This window comes from Tachyglossus aculeatus, chromosome 2 (genome assembly GCF_015852505.1).
Source record: "Tachyglossus aculeatus isolate mTacAcu1 chromosome 2, mTacAcu1.pri, whole genome shotgun sequence".
NCBI lineage: Eukaryota > Metazoa > Chordata > Mammalia > Monotremata > Tachyglossidae > Tachyglossus > Tachyglossus aculeatus.
The window spans coordinates 50,813,945-50,833,048 of NC_052067.1; the positions used below are offsets into that span (position 1 = coordinate 50,813,945).

A 19,104-nucleotide genomic window follows, 5' to 3' on the forward strand; every position below is an offset into this window, starting at 1 on the left:
AGTTGCTTCTGTTTCTCTAAGGAGGAAGGAGAGGAGGAAAACAAGAAATATTGCAACTGGAATGTTAAAGCTTTTCACGAATGCAGAACCTGACTGGAGCAGAGTGATGGAATAATTTTGTTTGACAGAAATAAGAAAAAGTTTTGCAGTAAATCCTTTAAATCAGATATTAGAGTGACTGAATTACTACTGCATGATGGAACATTTTGGGGGCATTTTGAGTTCTTAAAAGGCCATGTTGTGAAAAATTTGTTTTGAAGAGAAGACACAAAAAGCATATGCCACTGTTACTCAGAATCCAATAAAAGATAGCTTTCCAAATTACTGCCATGTGTGTGTAGGAGTTGCTTTGCTCAGTGAAGTTATTTTAGTTACCGGAGTAATTTGTTTCATATTTTCAGGGCCTCCCTATTGAAATGTCCCTTTTGATTCAGTATTACTTTGACTGCAGTGTGATGAATAGCAAAATAGTATATAATAAAAATTTGAACAGCTAATTGAAATCACAGATCCTTTGGAAAATCTGCCCAGTGAATTAATGGCATTTGCAGGACTACAGTATGAGTTCAGTAGCTGTGAGGAAACTGCAATAAAAACTATTAAGTACCAAAAGCCCATCTTTAAACAATATAATAAAAAGACTGGGAAAACCCAAGTCATCTGATTGGATGGTAAACATTCCTGCAGTGAACTCATACATAATAATGCAGTAGTTACAATTCATTATATACAGTCTTTTTGAGGTATCCCTCTTCTACATACAGGCTTTTAAAAAGCAACCTCAAAACCCTCTATATTTTACCCCAGGTTTAGTATATTTGGAGGACGTTAGATGAATGAAAATGGCTAAAGACCGTAAAGCTCAGTGGGACTCTGTGGCCTGTAGAACCAGCCAGAGTAGAGAGGATATTTGCTTTCATGCCTTTAGAACTAGTGATCCGGGATGTTAGGATCCCTGTTTGTTTGCCTGGGTTGATCATCTGTACTTTGAGACAAAAATCACAATTTAAGCTGAATGCTCCAGCTGTCAGATCAAAACCCAACAGGACCGAACATCTGGCCAGACCCAGCACCCCGAACTCCTGGGGACAAAAGCCAAGGGAGCCTGAAATAAGGGTGATTTTTTTCCCGAGCCTGTCTCAGGCCTGTCCCTCATCCCCTTGAGAGCCTCCTGAAGCCAACTTGGGGTCTGGGAGACCTCACAGTTTGTGAGCAGATCCGAGTGGGGCCAAAAAGTGTCCCAGTCAATGCGCGGTATTTAGTGAGCGCCTACTGTGTGCAGGACAAGTTCCTTGCGGAAACTTACAACCTAAGGGGAGACGGATGTTAAAATGATTTACAACCAGAGAAAGTAATTGGGAAGCAACATGGTGTAGTGGATAGCGTACGGGCCTGGGTCAGAGGTAATGGGTTCTAATTCTGACTCCGCCACTTCTCTGCTGTGTGACCTTGGGCTAGTCAGTTCTCTTTGGCTCAGTTGTCACTGTTGTCTTTTGCTGTCGAGTCGTGTCCGACCCACAGTGACGCCGTAGGCACATCTCTCCCAGAATGCCCACTTTCCATCTGCAGTCATTCTGGTAGTGTATCCATAGAGTTTTCTTGGTGAAAATATGGAAGTGATTTACCACTACCTCCTTCCGCGCAGTAAACAAGCCTCGGCCCTCGACTCTGTCCCGTGCTACTGCTGCCAAGCACAGGTTTTGACTTGTAGCAGATTGCCTTCAACTCTTTAGCCACTGCCCAAGCTAGGGATGGAATGGCTTGACTCTCCCTCCTGTAGACAAGACTGGTAATGTATTGGAAACTCTCCAGGTGCGATCCTGAGACGGGGTGGCTCAGTTACCTCATCTGTAAAATGGGGATTGAGAGAGTGAGCTCCGCCGGGGACAGGGGCTATGTCCAACCAGTTTGCTTGTATCCGCCCAATGCTTAGTACAGTGCCTGACTCGTAGTAAGTGCTTAACAAATGCTGTAATAATAATAAGTAATAGAGGATGAAGGGGTGAGAGAGGGGTGAGTCTCAAAGTGCTTAGGGGGTAAGGACCCAAATGCCCGGGCAGTGCAGAAAGGAGGGGGCTTTGCACATAGTAAGCGCTTAATAAATGCCATTATTATTATTGAACAAGATGGGGAAATGAGATGTCACTTAAGGACGAGTTCTCGGAGGAAGTCGCTCTGAAGATGGGGAGAGTGGCGATCTGTCGCTAGGCAGCCGTTGCTGAAATTCCATTCTCCATGGACTGATGGAGTTTCTTGAAATTTGATTTTGGGACCTCTTCCTCTCTGCTCTTCCCTTCTCAGCCCAAATAGATCATTTTAGCCACCCAAGAGAAACAGTTAAAATCACGGTTCTGTTGGTCGCAGAGAAAGTTTTTTGTGAAAAGACTTTGAGCTCCGCTGGCCCGCGGGTTTTTATGTTTCCCATTCTTTTGCACATGAACCAGGAGTTCCAAGCTCATGTTGAGTGAATTTTTTGACTGTAGAGTCTCAGTAATTACTTTCCAGGGTTTCAGTATCGAAGGAATTATCCCTTGCCTCCCCTTCCCTCCCCCTCCATACCTTTCCTAGGCAAACAATATAACAAGTAAAATTATGTTAAAGAACTGATCTTTGTGCAAAATAATAATTGGTTTACCAAATCTAGCAAAGTCAACCTGTGGAGTTGCCAGGTTGCCAGCTGGTAATATCCAGCTGTTTCAGAGGTAGCTTTCACTCACCTGTGCCCTTTGTGTAGAATATGTAATATTACAGTTTCTCTGTCTTCTAGATGATCCAAAACGTAAAGCATGTAAGAAGCCTCCCATTGTATTTTAAACTCCTCGAGGGTTGGGATCCTATCTTCTCCCTCCATTAGGCTCTCCCAAACATCTAGTACAGAGCTCTGCTTGCAGTCGGGTTCAGTCAATATGGGATGGATGAAGTCTCTCCCATCTAGAATGAAGTTGAGCTTCGGTCTGGAGTCCTCAGGATCAAAAACCGATGAAATTTATTTGGCATTACAGTGGTAGTGGCCTCTACAGTGCCGAGAATATTGTCTTGTCTCTGCCTGTCAGAGAAGCAGCAGGAGAGGGATACAGCACCTAGCAAAATTCACGTGCAGTCTTCACACACGTAGCAACCCACAACACGTGAAGGACGCGTTGTGATTATTGTGAACCTATTCAGAAATGTTGCTGTCTTTTAATAGAGACTTCATAAAGACTGGAATATTATGAATTCAGCTGAAAACAAGAGTCAGATTCCGTAAGGGGCAGTTAGGAACTATCTTTTCACGATAAGGAAGGAAGTGTCAGTTTCGCATAAGTCTTTATAGCCACATTCTCGTCCACGCATAGGATCTTCCTAAGGTAGCATCACTTTTCAAAACCAAGGGTGGATGTGTATGTGTGAGAAAAAAGGAGAGAGAGAGAATGTGTAGGTGTGTCTACACATTTCTAGAAGATTTTCCCAGTGGTTTTTAACATACAGGTTGCTGATTCAAATCTCAATTGAGAGGGACTGGAAAGTATTTATCCCCTGGTTCTTCTTTTATGGTATCCTCTCTGACAGTTTCCTTGGAGACTCCCGTTACGAGATTGGTTCTGGTCCCTTGTTGCAGCTTTGGGCTTCCCCAGGACAAGGTGATCTCAATTGGGCTCACTGTCATGATTAAGAGCAGAGCACTCTGCTAGTTGATTAATAATAATAACAATAATAATCAATCCACCAGTGGTATTTACTGGCTTGTTAACTGTATGCAGAGGGCAAGGATTGTCTCTATTGCTGTTTTGTACTTTCCTTAGTACAGTGCTCTGCACTCCGTAAGTCCGCAATAAATACGATTGAATGAATGAATGCAGAGTACTGTACTAAGTGCTTGGGAGAGTACAATGTAGCAGAGTTGGTAAACGCATTCCCCTCCTACAGTAAATTTATAGTCTAGAAGGGAGACAGAATTTGCTGAATTTAATAATAATAATAATAATGATCTATTCTATTCTATTTATTTTATTTTGTTAGTATGTTTGGTTTTGTTCTCTGTCTCCCCCTTTTAGACTGTGAGCCCACTGTTGGGCAGGGACTGTCTCTATATGTTGCCAATTTGTACTTCCCAAGCGCTTAGTCCAGTGCTCTGCACACAGTAAGCGCTCAATAAATACGATTGATGATGATGATGATGATAAAAAGAAGAAGAATTAGAAGTATGGCACGTTAAGTTCTTACTATGTTCCAGGCACTGTGCTAAGCGCTGGGGGGGTATATGAAAATCAGATGGACACAGTTCCTGCCCCACTTGGGGTCCACAGTCTTGATCTCCATTTCACAGATGTGGTAACTGAGGCCCAGAGAAGGTAAGTGGCTTTCTCAAGGTCACACAGCAGACGAGTGGCAGAGGCTGGATTAGAACCCATGACCTTCTGGCTCCCAAGCCCGTGCTCTATCCATTAGGCACGCTGCTTCTCTTTTCTCTGTTATTTTCCCTATTTGTATGTCCACCCCACCTCCCCTTAGACTGTGAGCCCTTTGTGGGCCGGGAACAGATCTGCTCCTTTGTCCACATGCATCTCCCCAAAACTGTCATAGACTCTTAATCGTTATCGTTGTTTCTTCTCGGTTTTACCGTCTCCGGGGCATCCACCCATCTTTTAACCCCTCTATTTGTAGAGTACTAGGCTATCAATTATTGCCTAGTAGAAATAACACAGGCCTGAGAGTCAGAGGAACTGAGTTCTAATCCCGGCTCTGCCACTTGTCTGCTGTGTGACCTTGGGCAAACCGCTTAACTTCTCTGCGCCTCAGTTCCTTCATCCGTAACATGGGGATTAAGACTATGGGACCAACATGGGACGTGGACTGTGTCCACGTGAGAAGCAGCATGGCTCAGCGGAAAGAGCCCGGGCTTTGGAGTCAGAGGTCATGGGTTCAAATCCCGGCTCTACCAATTGTCAGCTGTGTGACTTTGGGCAAGTCACTTAACTTCTCTGTGCCGCAGTTACCTCAACTGTAAAATGGGGGATTAAGACTGTGAGCCCCCCGGGGACAACTTGATCACCTTGTAAATTCCCCAGCACTTAGAACAGTGCTTTGCACATAGTAAGTGCTTAATAAATGCCATTATTAATTAATTAACCTGATTAGTTTGTATCTACCACAGTGCTTAGCACAGTGCCTGGCTCATATTAAGCGCTGAACAAATCCCATTAAAAAAGGGACTGTATCACCCTACTCATAATGCCCACTAGCACTTTTGGCATAACCAAAGAGAATCAGCATGGCTTAGTGGCAAGAGCACGGGCTTGGGGGTCAGAAGACATGGGTTCTAATCCCGGCTCTGCCACTTGTCTGCTGTGTGACCTTGAGCAAGCCACTTAACTTCTCTGGGCCTCATCTGTATCCCATCTGTAAAACGGGGATTAAGACTGTGAGCCCCATGTGGGACATCCTGATTACCTTGTATCTACCCCAGTACTTAGAACAGTGCTTGGCACATAGTAAGTGCTTAACAAATAACATTGTTGTTGTTATTATTATTATAACCCATTACTTAAGCTCTCACTTATCTACATAGATTTTGCTGAGAACTATCTCCACTGATTGATCGTTTGTGATTTTTTGGACTGGGATAGATCTCAGGGAAAGGTAATGAGGGAACACTGGTTTGGTTGTTGCTTGGGTGTTTTTTCTTTTTTTTTGGTAAGGGTATTTAGTAAGTGCTTACTATTTAGTAATCCCCATTTTTCAGATGAGGTAACTGAGACACAGAGAAGTAAATAACAATAATAATGATTGTGGTAGTTGTTAAGCACTCGCTGTGTGCCAGGTATTGTACTAAGCACTGGTTTGGATACAAGCAAATCAGGTTGGACACAGTTCCTGGCCTACATGGGGGTCACATTCTCGATCCCCATTTTACAGATTCATTCATTCATTCAATCGTATTTATTGAGCGCTTACTGTGTGCAGAGCACTGTACTAAGTGCTTGGGGATGAGGTAACGGAGCCACAGAGAAGTTAAGTGACTTATCCAAGGTCACACCGTAGACAAGTGGTAGAACTGGGATTAGAACCCAGGTTGTTCTGACTCCCACGCCTGTGCTATATCCACTCAGCTACGCTGCTTCTCTGCCACTTTTGCTCTGTCAGTCCAGGGCCACTGAGTAGCTGTGACTTTATTTTTTTGATCTAAGTATAGCTGATTTAAATCCCTGAATTGAGAATTTCACATCATGATTTCTGGGGGAAAAGAGGTTCCGATAAATTCACTCTCTTGCAGGGAGCTTGCCAACATTGATCAGGTTGAAGGTCCTCAGTTAAAGCTAAATTTTGAAGTAAATTGGGGTTTTCTTCGTGGTACTTGTTAAGTGCTTAATACGTGCCGGGCACTGTTCTAAGTGCTGTGAGGTGACTCTGAGATTTGATTTCCCTCCTTCGTTGCAGAGAGCTCAAAGGGGTGATTGTGACGCTGAGTGATAACGGCCATCTGCAGTGCTCCTACCTTGGAACCGACCCCTCTCTGTTCCAAGCTCCAAAAGTGGGGTCTAGGGAAATAAACTATGAAGAGCTCGACGTGGAATGGAAAGCACTACAGAAAACCATCAAGGAAGTTTCCAAAACCCAAGGTACCTTGTTTGCTCTCTTATTGTCTTTTAGAGTGTGGTTTCAGACCCCTCTGGTCCTCCGCTCCACCTCGAGACTATAAGCTCGTTGTGGGCAGGGAGTGTGTCTGTTTATTGTTGTAATGTACTCTCAAGTGCTTAGTACAGTGGTTTGCACACAGTACATGCTCAGTAAATACGATTGAATGAATGAATGCTTCCAATACTCTGGTGTATGACTTGTATAAAAATAATAATAATAATGTTGGCATTTGTTAAGCGCTTACTATGTGCAAAGCACTGTTCTAAGCGCTGGGGGGGATACAAAGGGATCAGGTTGTCCCATGTGGGGTTCACAGTCTTAATCACCATTTTACCGATGAGGTAACTGAGGCTCAGAGAAGTTAAGTGACTTGCCCAAGGTCACACAGCAGACATGTGGCGGAGCTGGGATGTCACATATCTTAGTTAAAACTTTTGTCAGACACTAAATAACACCAAGGAAAGCTGTATTATTCTCTATTTAAGTAATAATAATAATAATAATGATGGCATTTATTAAGCACCTACTATGTGCAAAGCACCATTCTAAGCGCTGGGGAGGTTACAAGGTGATCAGGTTGTCCCATGTGGGGCTCGCAGTCTTAATCCCCATTTTACAGATGAGGCCACTGAGGCCCAGTGAAGTGACTTGCCCAAAGTCACACAGCTGATGGTTGGCGGAGCTGGAGTTTGAACTCATAATAATAATAATAATGATGGTATTTATTAAGCGCTTTTTGCCAACTTGTACTTCCCAAGCGCTTAGTACAGTGCTCTGCACACAGTAAGTGCTCAATAAATACAATTGATTGATTGATTACTATGTGCAAATCACTGTTCTAAGCACTGGGGAGGTTACTAGGTGATCAGGTTATCCCACGTGGGGCTCACAGTCTTAATCCCCATTTTCCAGATGAGGTCACTGAGGCCTAGAGAAGTGAAGTGACTTGCCCAAAGTCACACAGCTGATGGAAGTGGCATAGGGAGACCTCAGTGTACAATTTCCGAGTTTATTTCTTGGGACTATGATTTAGGAAAAGTGCCACACTTTCATTTCAAACTAGAAGGTAGAAAATGCCAGGGGAGAGGTTAGCGTTCAGATGTACAAAGGCTCTCTTCTTTTCAGTGTCTTAGAATTATTTCTTGTTCACTTCTTTTACAAGGCAAAGCCTTGAAGTAAAATAAATGAGCTACTGTATGTTACTAAAATTGTAATTAATTTTAGCTCTGACATTTATGTGCCCAGCTAATTAGTTGCTCAAATGGAGCATATGTAGTCAGTGATGCGCTGACTGCTAATAACTCACTTATTGATGGCATTTTCAGTTCCCGAGTTTTCAAATAACTCCAAATGATCCTGTTCCTCAATTCACAGGGGCCTAGTTTGATTGTGAATTGTTTTTAAAAAAACGCAACTTGAGTTAGACATATGAAAAGCATTACTTAAATATAGTTAAAAATGCATTTGAGAATCTATGAATGATTTTCACATAAAATAAATATTAAAACAAGTAGGAATAATAAAAGAAATCCAGTATCTGAAGCCAAGAAAAATAACAAATAAAGCCAGACTTTCTCCTTGGTCCATTCACGGCTCTGGATTCCTACAAATTTGCTTCTACACCTAAGAGGGGTTCTGTCGCTCCAAGTATGGAGAATTCAGAGAAAATATTGATTTTTAATTTTTTTTTAGAAGCTTAAACAGTGCAGCATTTAGTTGGTCAAAGTCATTTTATGAAGCTTTGAAAAGAAACCAGCAAAACGAGTTATTTGAGCCAAGCGAAGTTCCAGAAACTGAATTGTATCCGAAGACTGTGCTACAGTTTGCATCAGCTATCCGGTGCCAAACAGAAGTAATAAAAATTGGATTTGTTGGATTTCCACAGGCAGGATTTTTCTAAGGGGACCAACACCTGTTGGTTGCATGGGGACGATTCTCTTCTTAATGTGGAGACTGGGATCGGGGGTGGAGTTCACTCATAATATTTCTAGAAGCCATTACGTCTTGCTTTAAACGCTACTGTAAAATCGGAGCATGATTTAATCTCGAAGGTTCGAATTTGCTCGGCTGAATGTCTTCTCTTGATAACTGATTTCCATGTTAAAATCACTTCTGATATCCGACTTCCTCTACCAGCCAGGGGATAATGCAGTTTTTTGATTTATCTTTATCTTTGGCGTCTCAGCCAATCCCAGCTCTGTAGAGCCACAGGCCTGATGATATCAGTGATCCTGCTGGGTTCGAAAGGTGCCACATCATTAGGTTTATTTCCTGAATCATTCTTTTCATCCTTTCCCTCTTCATCTGGGCTATTAATGGACCAAGACTTTGGAGTTTGTTACAGACACAACTGCAAAACCAAAGTTAACTTCTGAGGACTTCTTTTCCCCCACCTTGACTGGCTATAGTTCTGAAAAGGGAAAACCACATTAATTTATTTTTTTTACATGGAGGTTGAAATGTGGTCCTGTGCTCTGAGGTCATCCTGATAAAAATTTAAGCAATACTTCTCCCTCTTCTTTAGACTGTGAGCCTCAAGTGGGACAGGGACTATGTCTTAACTGACCAACTATATCCGACCCAATCAAACTGTATCTACTCCAGTGTCCAGCACTGTGCTTGGCGTGTAGTGAGGGCTTGACAAATACTGTAATTTTTATTATTATTTTCTAAAGAAATCAATCAATCAAGGCATTTATTGGAGAACAGCATGGCCTGTGGATAAAGGATAGGCTTGGGGGACAGAGGACCTGAATTCTAATCCCAGCTCTGCCACTTGCCTGCTGTGGGACCTTGGGCAAGTCATTTAACTTTCATGTTCCTCAGTTTCCTCAACTACAGAATGGAGAATTCAATACCCATTCTCCCTCCTCCTCCTCCTCCGTCCCTGACCTGTGGGGCAGGGACTGTATCCAGCCTGATTAACTTGAATCTATCCCAGTGCTCAGAACATTGTAGAACACACTGTAAGAGATTAACAAATACCATTAAAAAAATAATTGAGCACATACTGTGTGTAGAACGCTTGTGGGGGGAGAGTACAATACACTAAAGTTGGTAGCCAAGATCCCTACCCACATGGAGTTTGCGATCTTCAGGAATGCTCTCTCCTTCTAGGAAAATGTTCAAATTAAGAGTATGTTTTAGCTTGCCTGGCACATTCTCAACTGAAAATTTACTAGTAAATCTACGACTCTCGTAAGTTTTCTGTGCTGTCAAACAGAGGGTGCAGTGACCTAAAGAGTAAACATTTTGAGCTTGTGGGCTGTGAGGCAGTATTTCAAACCATTTCTTTTAACAAAGGCGGCAGCTAAGTGTCCAAGCCCATTTAACAGGGCTCATGTCGAACACATGGCAAATATTACTTGTGGTAATCGGCTTTAAAACTGAATTTGGATGTATGTGGGAAATGCAAGTTGCAGATGTGGAATTATATGATGACTTGGGGTTTGGGAGCCCATTAGCCTAATCCCCATCAGTTTCAAGGTAACCTGGCTTTTTCTGAAGCAGAACCATTGAAACCTTGCTTCCAAACTCCTAGAACAAGTCATCTACACTCGCTGCCTCGAATTCCTCAACTCCAACCCTCTCCTAGACCTCCTCAGATATGGCTTCCACCCCTTACACTCCACCAAAACTGCGCTCTCACAGGTCACCAATGACCTCCTTCTTGCCAAATCCAATGGCTCCTACTCTATCCTAATCCTCCTCGACCTCTCAGCTGCCTTCGATACTGTGGACTCCGTCCTTTCCTGGTTCATTCATTCAATCACATTTATTGAGCGCTTACTGTGTGCAGAGCACTGTACTAAGCGCTTGGGAAATACAAGTTGGCAACATATGGTTCTCCTCATCTCTCTGGCTGTTCATTCTCAGTCTCCTTTGTGGGCTCCCCCCCACCCCCATTCCCTTACTGTAGGGGTTCCTAAAGGGTCAGTTCTTGGTCCCCTTTTGTTCTCTATCCATACTCACTCCCTTGGTGAACTCATTCGCTTCCGCAGCTTCAACGATCATCTCTACACTGATGACACCCAAATCTACATCTCCGCCCCTGCTCTCGCTCTCTCTCCCTCCAGGCTGGTATCTCCTCCTGCCTTCAGGGCATCTCCATCTGGATGTCTGCTCACCGTCTAAAACTCAACATGTCCAAGACTGAGCTCCTTATCTTCCCTCCGAAACCCTGCCCTCTCCTTGACTTTCCTGTCACTGTAGATGGCACTACCCTCCTTCCCATCACACAAGCCTGCAACCTTGGTGTCATCCTTGACTCCACTCTCTCATTCACCCCCCCCATGTCCAGTCTGTCACCAAAACCTGCCAGTCTCACCTCCACAACATCGCCAAGATCTGCCCTTTCCTCTCCATCCAAACTGCTACCTTGCTGGTTCAATCTCTCATCCTATCTTGACTGGATAACTGCATCAGCCTCCTCTCTGATCTCCCATCCTCCTGTCTCTCCCCACTTCAGTCTGTACTTCACGCTGCTGCCCGGATTATCTTTGTACAGAAGCGCTCTGGGCATGTCACTCCCCTCCTCAAAAATGTCCAATGGTTGCCTGTCAACCTATGAATCAAGCAAAAACTCCTAATTCTTGGCTTCAAGGCTTTCCATCACCTCATCCCCTCCTACCTCACCTCCCTTCTCTCCTTCTACAGCCCACCCTGCACCCTCCACTCCTCTCCTGCTAACCTCCTCACTGTGCCATGTTCTCCCCTGTCCCGCCGTCGACCCCTGGCCCACGTCCTTCCTCTGGCCTGGAATGCCCTCCCTCCTCACATCTGCCAAACTAGCTCTCTTCCTCCCTTCAAAGCCCTACTGATAGCTCTCCTCCTCCAGGAGGCCTTCCCAAACTGATCCTCCTTTTTTTCCTCTCCTCCTCCCCCGCCCTGCCACCCTATCCCTTTTCCCTCCACCCTATCCCCTTCCCCTCCCCATAGCACTTGTATATATTTGTACATATTTATTACTCTATTTTATTTGTACATATTTACTACTCTATTAATGGTGTGTCTACAGCTATAATGCTATTTATTCTGACGGTTTTGACACCTGTCTTCCTGTTTTGTTTTGTTGTCTGCCTCCTCCTTCTAGACTGTGAGCCTGTTGTTGGGTAGGAACCATCTCTTTATGTTGCCGACTTATCCTTCTCAAGCGCTTAGTACAGTGCTCTGCACTCAGTGAGCACTCAGTAAATACAATTGAGTGAATAAGGAGTAAAAGAGTGTGGTAGCGTTCGCAGCGTGGCCGAGGTGAAAGAGCATGTCAAGGTGAAGTCAGAAGACGTGAGTTCTAAAACCGACTCTGCCACGTGTCTGCTGTGTGACCTTTGGCAAGTCATTTAACTTCTCTGGGCCTCAGTTACCTCATCTGTAAAATGGGGATTAAGGCCGTGAGCCCCATGTGGGACAGGGACGGCATCCACATTGTATCTACCTCAGCACTTAGAACTTAGAATAGTAAGCGCTTAACAGATACCACAGTGATTGTTATTATCATCACACTGGCCTGCTTTGAAGTTTTGATTTTGTTCCTGGGCCTTCTGCTTAATCGGGTTTAAAACTGGACGTCCCAATCAGCACTTAGAACAGTGTTTGGCACATAGTAAGCACTTAATAAATGCCATTAAAAAAAAAAGGCATTCAACTCCTTGGCCATGTGATGAGGAACTGAAGTCTATTAAAGGGTTCCCACACTGGTATCTGCTATCTACTTTCAAGGGGCTAGAGAATCAGTGTTTTTCTTTATTGAACTAGTATTTATTTGACAAACCCACAACTGACCCTATGGCACTTGGACACAGAAGAGAAACCAACCTGGACAAGAAGTAGGAAGCAGTGTGGAAAGAGGCCAGGTCCGAGAGTCAGAGGACCTGGGTTCTAATCCTGGCTCTGCCACTTGTCTGCTGTGTGACCTGGGGCAAGTCACTTCACTTTTCTGTGCCTCAGTTTCCTCATCTGTAAAATGGGGATTAAATCCTACTTCCTCCTACTTAGGCTGTGAGCCCCAAGTGGAACAGAGACTGTGTCCAACCTTATTATATGGTATCTATCCCAAAGTTTAGTATAGTACTAGGAACATAGTAAGCACATAAGTAATAATAATAATATCATCATCATCAATCGTATTGAGCGCTTACTATGTGCAGAGCACTGTACTAAGCGCTTGGGAAGTACAAATTGGCAACATATAGAGACAGTCCCTACCCAACAGTGGGCTCACAGTCTAAAAGGGGGAGACAGAGAACAAAACCAAACATACTGACAAAATAAAATAAATAGAAAAGACATGTACAAGTAAAATAAATAAATAAATAGAGTAATAAATATGTACACACATATATACATATATACAGGTGCTGTGGGGAAGGGACTTACTATGTGCCAAGCACTTTTCTAAGTGCTGGGGTAGATACAAGGTAAGCAGGTTGTCCCACGTGAGGCTCACAGTCTTAATCCCCATTTTACAAATGAGGTAACTGAGGCACAGAGAAGTTAAGTGACTTGCCCAAAGTCACACAGCAGACAAATGGCGGAGCTGGGATTAGAACCCACGACCTCTGACTCCCAAGCCCAGGCTCTTTCCATCACTAAGGCATGCTGCTTCATACCGTAGTAATTATTACCAAGTACCATGGTAATTATTAGTATCGTTAATAAGGCATGGTTAGAGCAGGTTTATTTCTAGAAGTTTGAGCTCCCACTGAATATGAATATGAATCCGCCCTTTCCTCTCCATCCAAACCGCTACCCTGCTAATTCAAGCTCTCATCCTATCCCGTCTGGACTACTGCACTAGCCTTCTCTCTGATCTCCCATCCTCGTGTCTCTCTCCACTTCAATCCATACTTCATGCTGCTGCCCGGATTATCTTTGTCCAGAAACGCTCTGGACATATTACTCCCCTCCTCAAAAACCTCCAATGGCTACCGATCAATCTGCGCATCAGGCAGAAACTCCTCACCCTGGGCTTCAAGGCTGTCCATCACCTCGCCCGCTCCTACCTCACCTCCCTTCTCTCCTTCTACTGCCCAGCCCGCACCCTCCGCTCCTCCACCGCTCACCTCCTCACTGTACCTCGCTCTCGCCTGTCCCGCCGTCGACCCCCGGCCCACGTCATTCCCCGGGCCTGGAATGCCCTCCCTCTGCCCATCCGCCAAGCTAGCTCTCTTCCTCCCTTCAAGGCCCTGCTGAGAGCTCACCTCCTCCAGGAGGCCTTCCCAGACTGAGCCCCTTCTTTCCTCTCCCCCTCGTCCCCCTCTCCATCCCCCCATCTTACCTCCTTCCCTTCCCCACAGCACCTGTATATATGTATATATGGTTGTACATATTTATTACTCTATTTATTTATTTATTTATTTATTTTACTTGTACATTTCTAGCCTACTTATTTTATTTTGTTGGTATGTTTGGTTCTGTTCTCTGTCTCCCCCTTTTAGACTGTGAGCCCACTGTTGGGCAGGGACTGTCTCTATGTGATGCCAATTTGTACTTCCCAAGCGCTTAGTACAGTGCTCTGCACATAGTAAGCGCTCAATAAATACGATTGATTGATTGATTGAATATGATCTAGGTATGACGAGGGCGAGGGGTCAGCAGCGAGATAGAAGAGATCAAGGCACAGTGAGAAAGTTAGCATTAGAGAAGCGAAGTGTGCGGGCTGGGTTGTAGTAGGAGAGTAGTGAGGTGAGATAGGAGGGGACAAGGTGATTGAGTGTTTTAAAGCCAATGGTGAGGAATTTTTGTTTGATGTGGAGTCAACCAGTCATTCTTATCAAGCAGTGCACCGTACTAAGCCCTTGGGAGAGTATAATGCAGTAGTTTTTATAGACAATCCCTGCTCCCAAGGGATCCCCCTTCCTCTAAACTGTAAGCTCATTGTGGGCAGGAAATCTGTCTGTTTATTGTTGTATTGTACTCTCCCAAGTGCTTATTATTACAGTACTCTGCACACAGTAAGTGCTCAATAAATATGACTGAATGAATAGTTGTATAATCTAGTGGAGGAGACAGACAGTAAAATAAATTACAGTGAGGGGGAAAAAGGCAAGATATAAGAATGTGTACATAAGTGCTGTGGGACTGGAGTTGAGGTGATTATCAAAGTGCTTAAGGGGTACAGACTCAAGTGGCCACCTGACTCAGAAGGCAGGGCAAATAGGGTGGTAAAAGGGAGGTTAGTGAGGGAAGGCTTCTTGGAAGAGATGGGATTTTAGTGGGGCAAAAAGCTGCGTGGTTCAGTGGTTAGAGCACGGTCCTGGAAGTCAGAAGGACCTGGTTCTAATCCCAGCCCCGCCACATATCTGCTGTGGGACCTTGGCCAAGTCACTTCACTTCTCTGGGCCTCAGTTACCTCATCAGTAAAATGGGGATCAAGACAGTGAGCCTCACGTGGGTCAGAGACTGCGTCCAACCTGATTAACTGCGTGGCTCAGTGGAAAGAGCCCGGCCTTTGGAGTCAGAGGTCATGGGTATGAATTCCGACTCCACCAACTGTCAGCTGTGTGACTTTGGGCAAGCCACTTAACTTCTCTGGGCCTCAGTTCCCTCATCTGTAAAATGAGGATGAAGCCTGTGAGCTCCCCATGGGACAACCTGATCACCTTGTAATCTCCCCAGCACTTAGAACAGTGCTTTGCACGTAGTAAGCGCTTAATAAATGCTATTATTGTTGTTGTTATTATCTACCCCAGCACAGTGCCTGGCACATAGTAAGCGCTTAACAGGTACCATGATTACAATTATTATTTAAAGGAGGGGAGAGTGGTGGTCGTTCGGATGTGAAGGGGGAGGAATCCCAGGCCGGAGGGAGGCTGTGAGCAAGAGGTTGGTGGTAGAGAGAAGAGATTGAGGTACAGTGAGTAGGCTGGATTTCGAGGAGCAAAGTGCATGGGCTGGATTGTAAAAGGAGTTTAGAGAGGTGAGATGGGAGAGGTGATTAATTAAGTCAGCGTTTCTGGGCAGTTTACCAGGCGGCCATCAAGACTGTGGGTGACGCAAATCCACAAGCAAATGAAAAAAAACGCTTCAACACCTTGATATTACCCGTAATCATATCAAAAGGCAGGTCTGAAGACATCGCCAATGTAGCGTGAGTTGGAAAATACGCAACCAGGGCTGAGATGTTGTGAGTCTGAAGAGTTTGGGGGCTGGGCTGGCTGCCATGAAAACAGTACCTCTTTTGCCTGTAACTGAAGAAGCCATGTGGCTTCAGACACACTGCCATAATAATAATAATAATGATAATAATGGCATTTATTAAGCGCTTACTATATGCAAAGCACTGTTCTAAGCACTGGGGAGGTTACAAGGTGATCAGGTTGTCCCATGGGGGGGCTCACGGTCTTAATCCCCATTTTACAGATGAGGTAGCTGAGGCCCAGAGAAGTTAAGTGACTTGCCCAAAGTCACACAGCTGACTTTGAACCCATGACCTCTGACTCCAAAGCCCGTGCTCTTTCCACTGAGCCACGATAGCATGAGAAAGGTGCAAATAGTTCCAGCCTCTTAACGACGGTCCCCCAAACATCATTTCCACTTTGGAATTTGAGGCCCTAGATCGCCTAGAGAACTAACTGGCCAAGATGTGAAGCAGAGTCTAAACTCCAGCCTTTGAAGAAACCACTACCTCAGGAAAAATCATGACGAATGGTAGAGACCCAGGATCTGATGGCATTTCCACAGAAATCCGTGAGTCAGAATAGGACTTAAAGTCTTTATTTCTGCATAGGCTTTGTTTCTACATTGCTTTTTTTAGCGCACCTAAATAAGATCTCATCATCAGTGTTTCATAAAAACACACACACCCATGCCCACACACACATTTACTTGATTGTATGGGCCTGAAAGGGTTAGTAGTACTATCTAAAGGAAGGTGGGAGCCCTTTATGTAACTTTGTCCTGACTTCAGACTGTAAGCTCCCCGTAAGCTCAACCATGATCTTTTTCTAAAAAACATTAAGTCCATGTATCCCCACTCCTCAAGAGACTCCAGTGGTTGCCCATCCACCTCTGCATCAAAGAGAAACTCCTCACCATTGGCTTTAAAGCACTCGATCACCTTACTCCCTTCTATCTCACCTTGCTGCTCTCCTGCTACAACTCAGCCTGCTCCCTTCGCTTCTCTAATGCCAACCTACTCACTCTACCTTGATCTCATCCATCTCACTGCTGACCCCTTGTCCGTCTCCTCCATCTGTCCTGGAATTCCCTCCCCCTTCATATACAACAGATGACCACTCTTCCCCACCTTCAAAACCTGTATATATGTATATCACCTGTATATATGTATATCACCTGTATATATGTATATATGGTTGTACATATTTATTACTCCATTAAACCTCCAATGGCTACCAATCAATTTGCGCATCAGGCAGAAACTCCTCACCCTGGGCTTCAAGGCTGTCCATCACCTCGCCCCCTCCTACCTCACCTCCCTTCTCTCCTTCTACTGCCCAGCCCGCACCCTCCGCTCCTCCACCGCTAATCTCCTCACTGTACCTCGTTCTCGCCTGTCCCGCCATCGACCCCCGGCCCACATCATCCCCCGGGCCTGGAATGCCCTCCCCCTGCCCATCCGCCAAGCTAGCTCTCTTCCTCCCTTCAAGGCCTTACTGAGAGCTCACCTCCTCCAGGAGGCCTTCCCAGACTGAGCCCCTTCCTTCCTCTCCTCCTCGTCCCCGTCTCCATCCCCCCATCTTACCTCCTTCCCTTCCCCACAGCACCTGTATATATGTATATATGGTTGTACATATTTATTACTCTATTTATTTATTTATTTATTTTGCTTGTACATTTCTATCCTATTTATTTTATTTTGTTGGTATGTTTGGTTTTGTTCTCTGTCTCCCCCTTTTAGACTGTGAGCCCACTGTTGGGTAGGGACTGTCTCTATATGTTGCCAATTTGTACTTCCCAAGCGCTTAATACAGTGCTCTGCACATAGTAAGCGCTCAATAAATACGATTGATTGATTGATTGATTATGAAAACCATCTCTCTTCTAAGAGACCTTTCCTAACAAAGCCCCTACTCCGGCATTTCCCCTACTCCCTCTCCCTTCTGCATTGTCTATGTGCTTGGATCTAGACCCTTTAAGCACTTGATAGTCACCCCACCTACATTCTCACAGCACTTGTCTGTAATTTATTTTAATGTCTATCTCCCCCTCTAGACAGTAAGCTCATTGTGGGTCAGGAAAATTTCTACCAATTCTATTGTTTTGTACTCTCCCAATCAATCAATCAATCAATCAATCAATCAATCGTATTGAGCGCTTACTATGTGCAGAGCACTGTACTAAGCATCAGTGTAAGCTCATTAAGGGCAGGGAATGTGTCTAGTGTTACGTTGTGCTCTCCCGAGCACTTAGTATAGTGCTCTGCACACAGTAAGTACTCAATAAATATGATTGACTGACTGAATGAATAAATACCACTGATTGATTAATACTCTCACAAGCATTCAATAAGTGCTCAATACATCCCATTGATCAGTGGGATGATTGCTATTATGAAGAATAAAAATTTTAGCCACTATTGTGGTGACCAAAATCTGTCAAGCAGTTTTAAAATAATAATAATTAGGCATTTAATGAATGAAAACTAGATTGCTGATAGAATCCTTAAAGGAAGGCTATACTATGTTGATGATATAATTATGTTCCTGGTATTTATACCAATTGTTAGCCCACAATTGTGAGTTATTGAATAGGTTATCACCATATTGCGGCGCTAAATCAAATAAGACTGCTGGTAGACAGCAATAACTTCTGGCCAGTAGATCAGACTTAGCACTGTAGTTAGGCACTTGGGAAAGTGCAGTAGCAAATTAATCCCTGCTTACAAGGAGCTTACATTCTAGAGTGAGAGACAGGCATTTAAATAAATTGCAGGTAGGAGAAATGGGGGAGAATGAGGATATGCATATATGTGCCGTGGGGCTGAGGTTGGTGAATATCGAGGGCTTATGGTTTACAGATCCAAGTGCATAGGCAGTGCAGAAGGATGAATTAATAGGGGAAATGAGGCTTAGTCAGGGAAGACCTCTTGGAAATGTGATTTTAGGAGGGCTTTGAAGGTGGGAAGTGCCGTCAATTTAATTGTGCAATGGCGTTAATTGATGTAGTGTTCCCCTAAGCAGAAATATACCCAGAAAGATTAAAGCAGAAATCTAGTAAAAGATTGTCCATCAAAACAAAGCTAGTTATCATCTCAGCAACTGGGATTGTTCCATTTGCAAGAGGAAGATGGTCATCAATTGCAAGTGTCTCTTCAGAAGCTGCTTTTGATGGATACCTTTAGCAAAACCAGGATACCTTTTGTCTCAATAATAGATTGACTAGAAGCCTGGCCAAATGGATAAAACATGGGCCTGGGAGCCAAAGGACCTGGGTTCTTTTCCTGGCTCAGCTACTTGCCTGCTGTGTGGCCTTGGGTGGGTCACTCCACTTCTCTGTGCCTCAGTTTCCTCATCTTCAAAATGAGGA

The 19,104-nt window shown here is 44.3% G+C and overlaps 1 protein-coding gene across 2 annotated transcripts in view; it reads left to right on the top strand.

The window, feature by feature from the left end:
* Window positions 1-19,104, top strand: part of BBS9 (Bardet-Biedl syndrome 9) — a 478,097-nt gene that overhangs the window by 158,838 nt on the left and 300,155 nt on the right. For both annotated transcript variants that reach the window (XM_038771136.1, XM_038771144.1), the window contains exon 10: window positions 6,418-6,599. In XM_038771136.1, coding sequence (XP_038627064.1) covers window positions 6,418-6,599 — 182 coding nt within the window. The remainder of the gene's footprint in view (window positions 1-6,417; window positions 6,600-19,104) is intronic.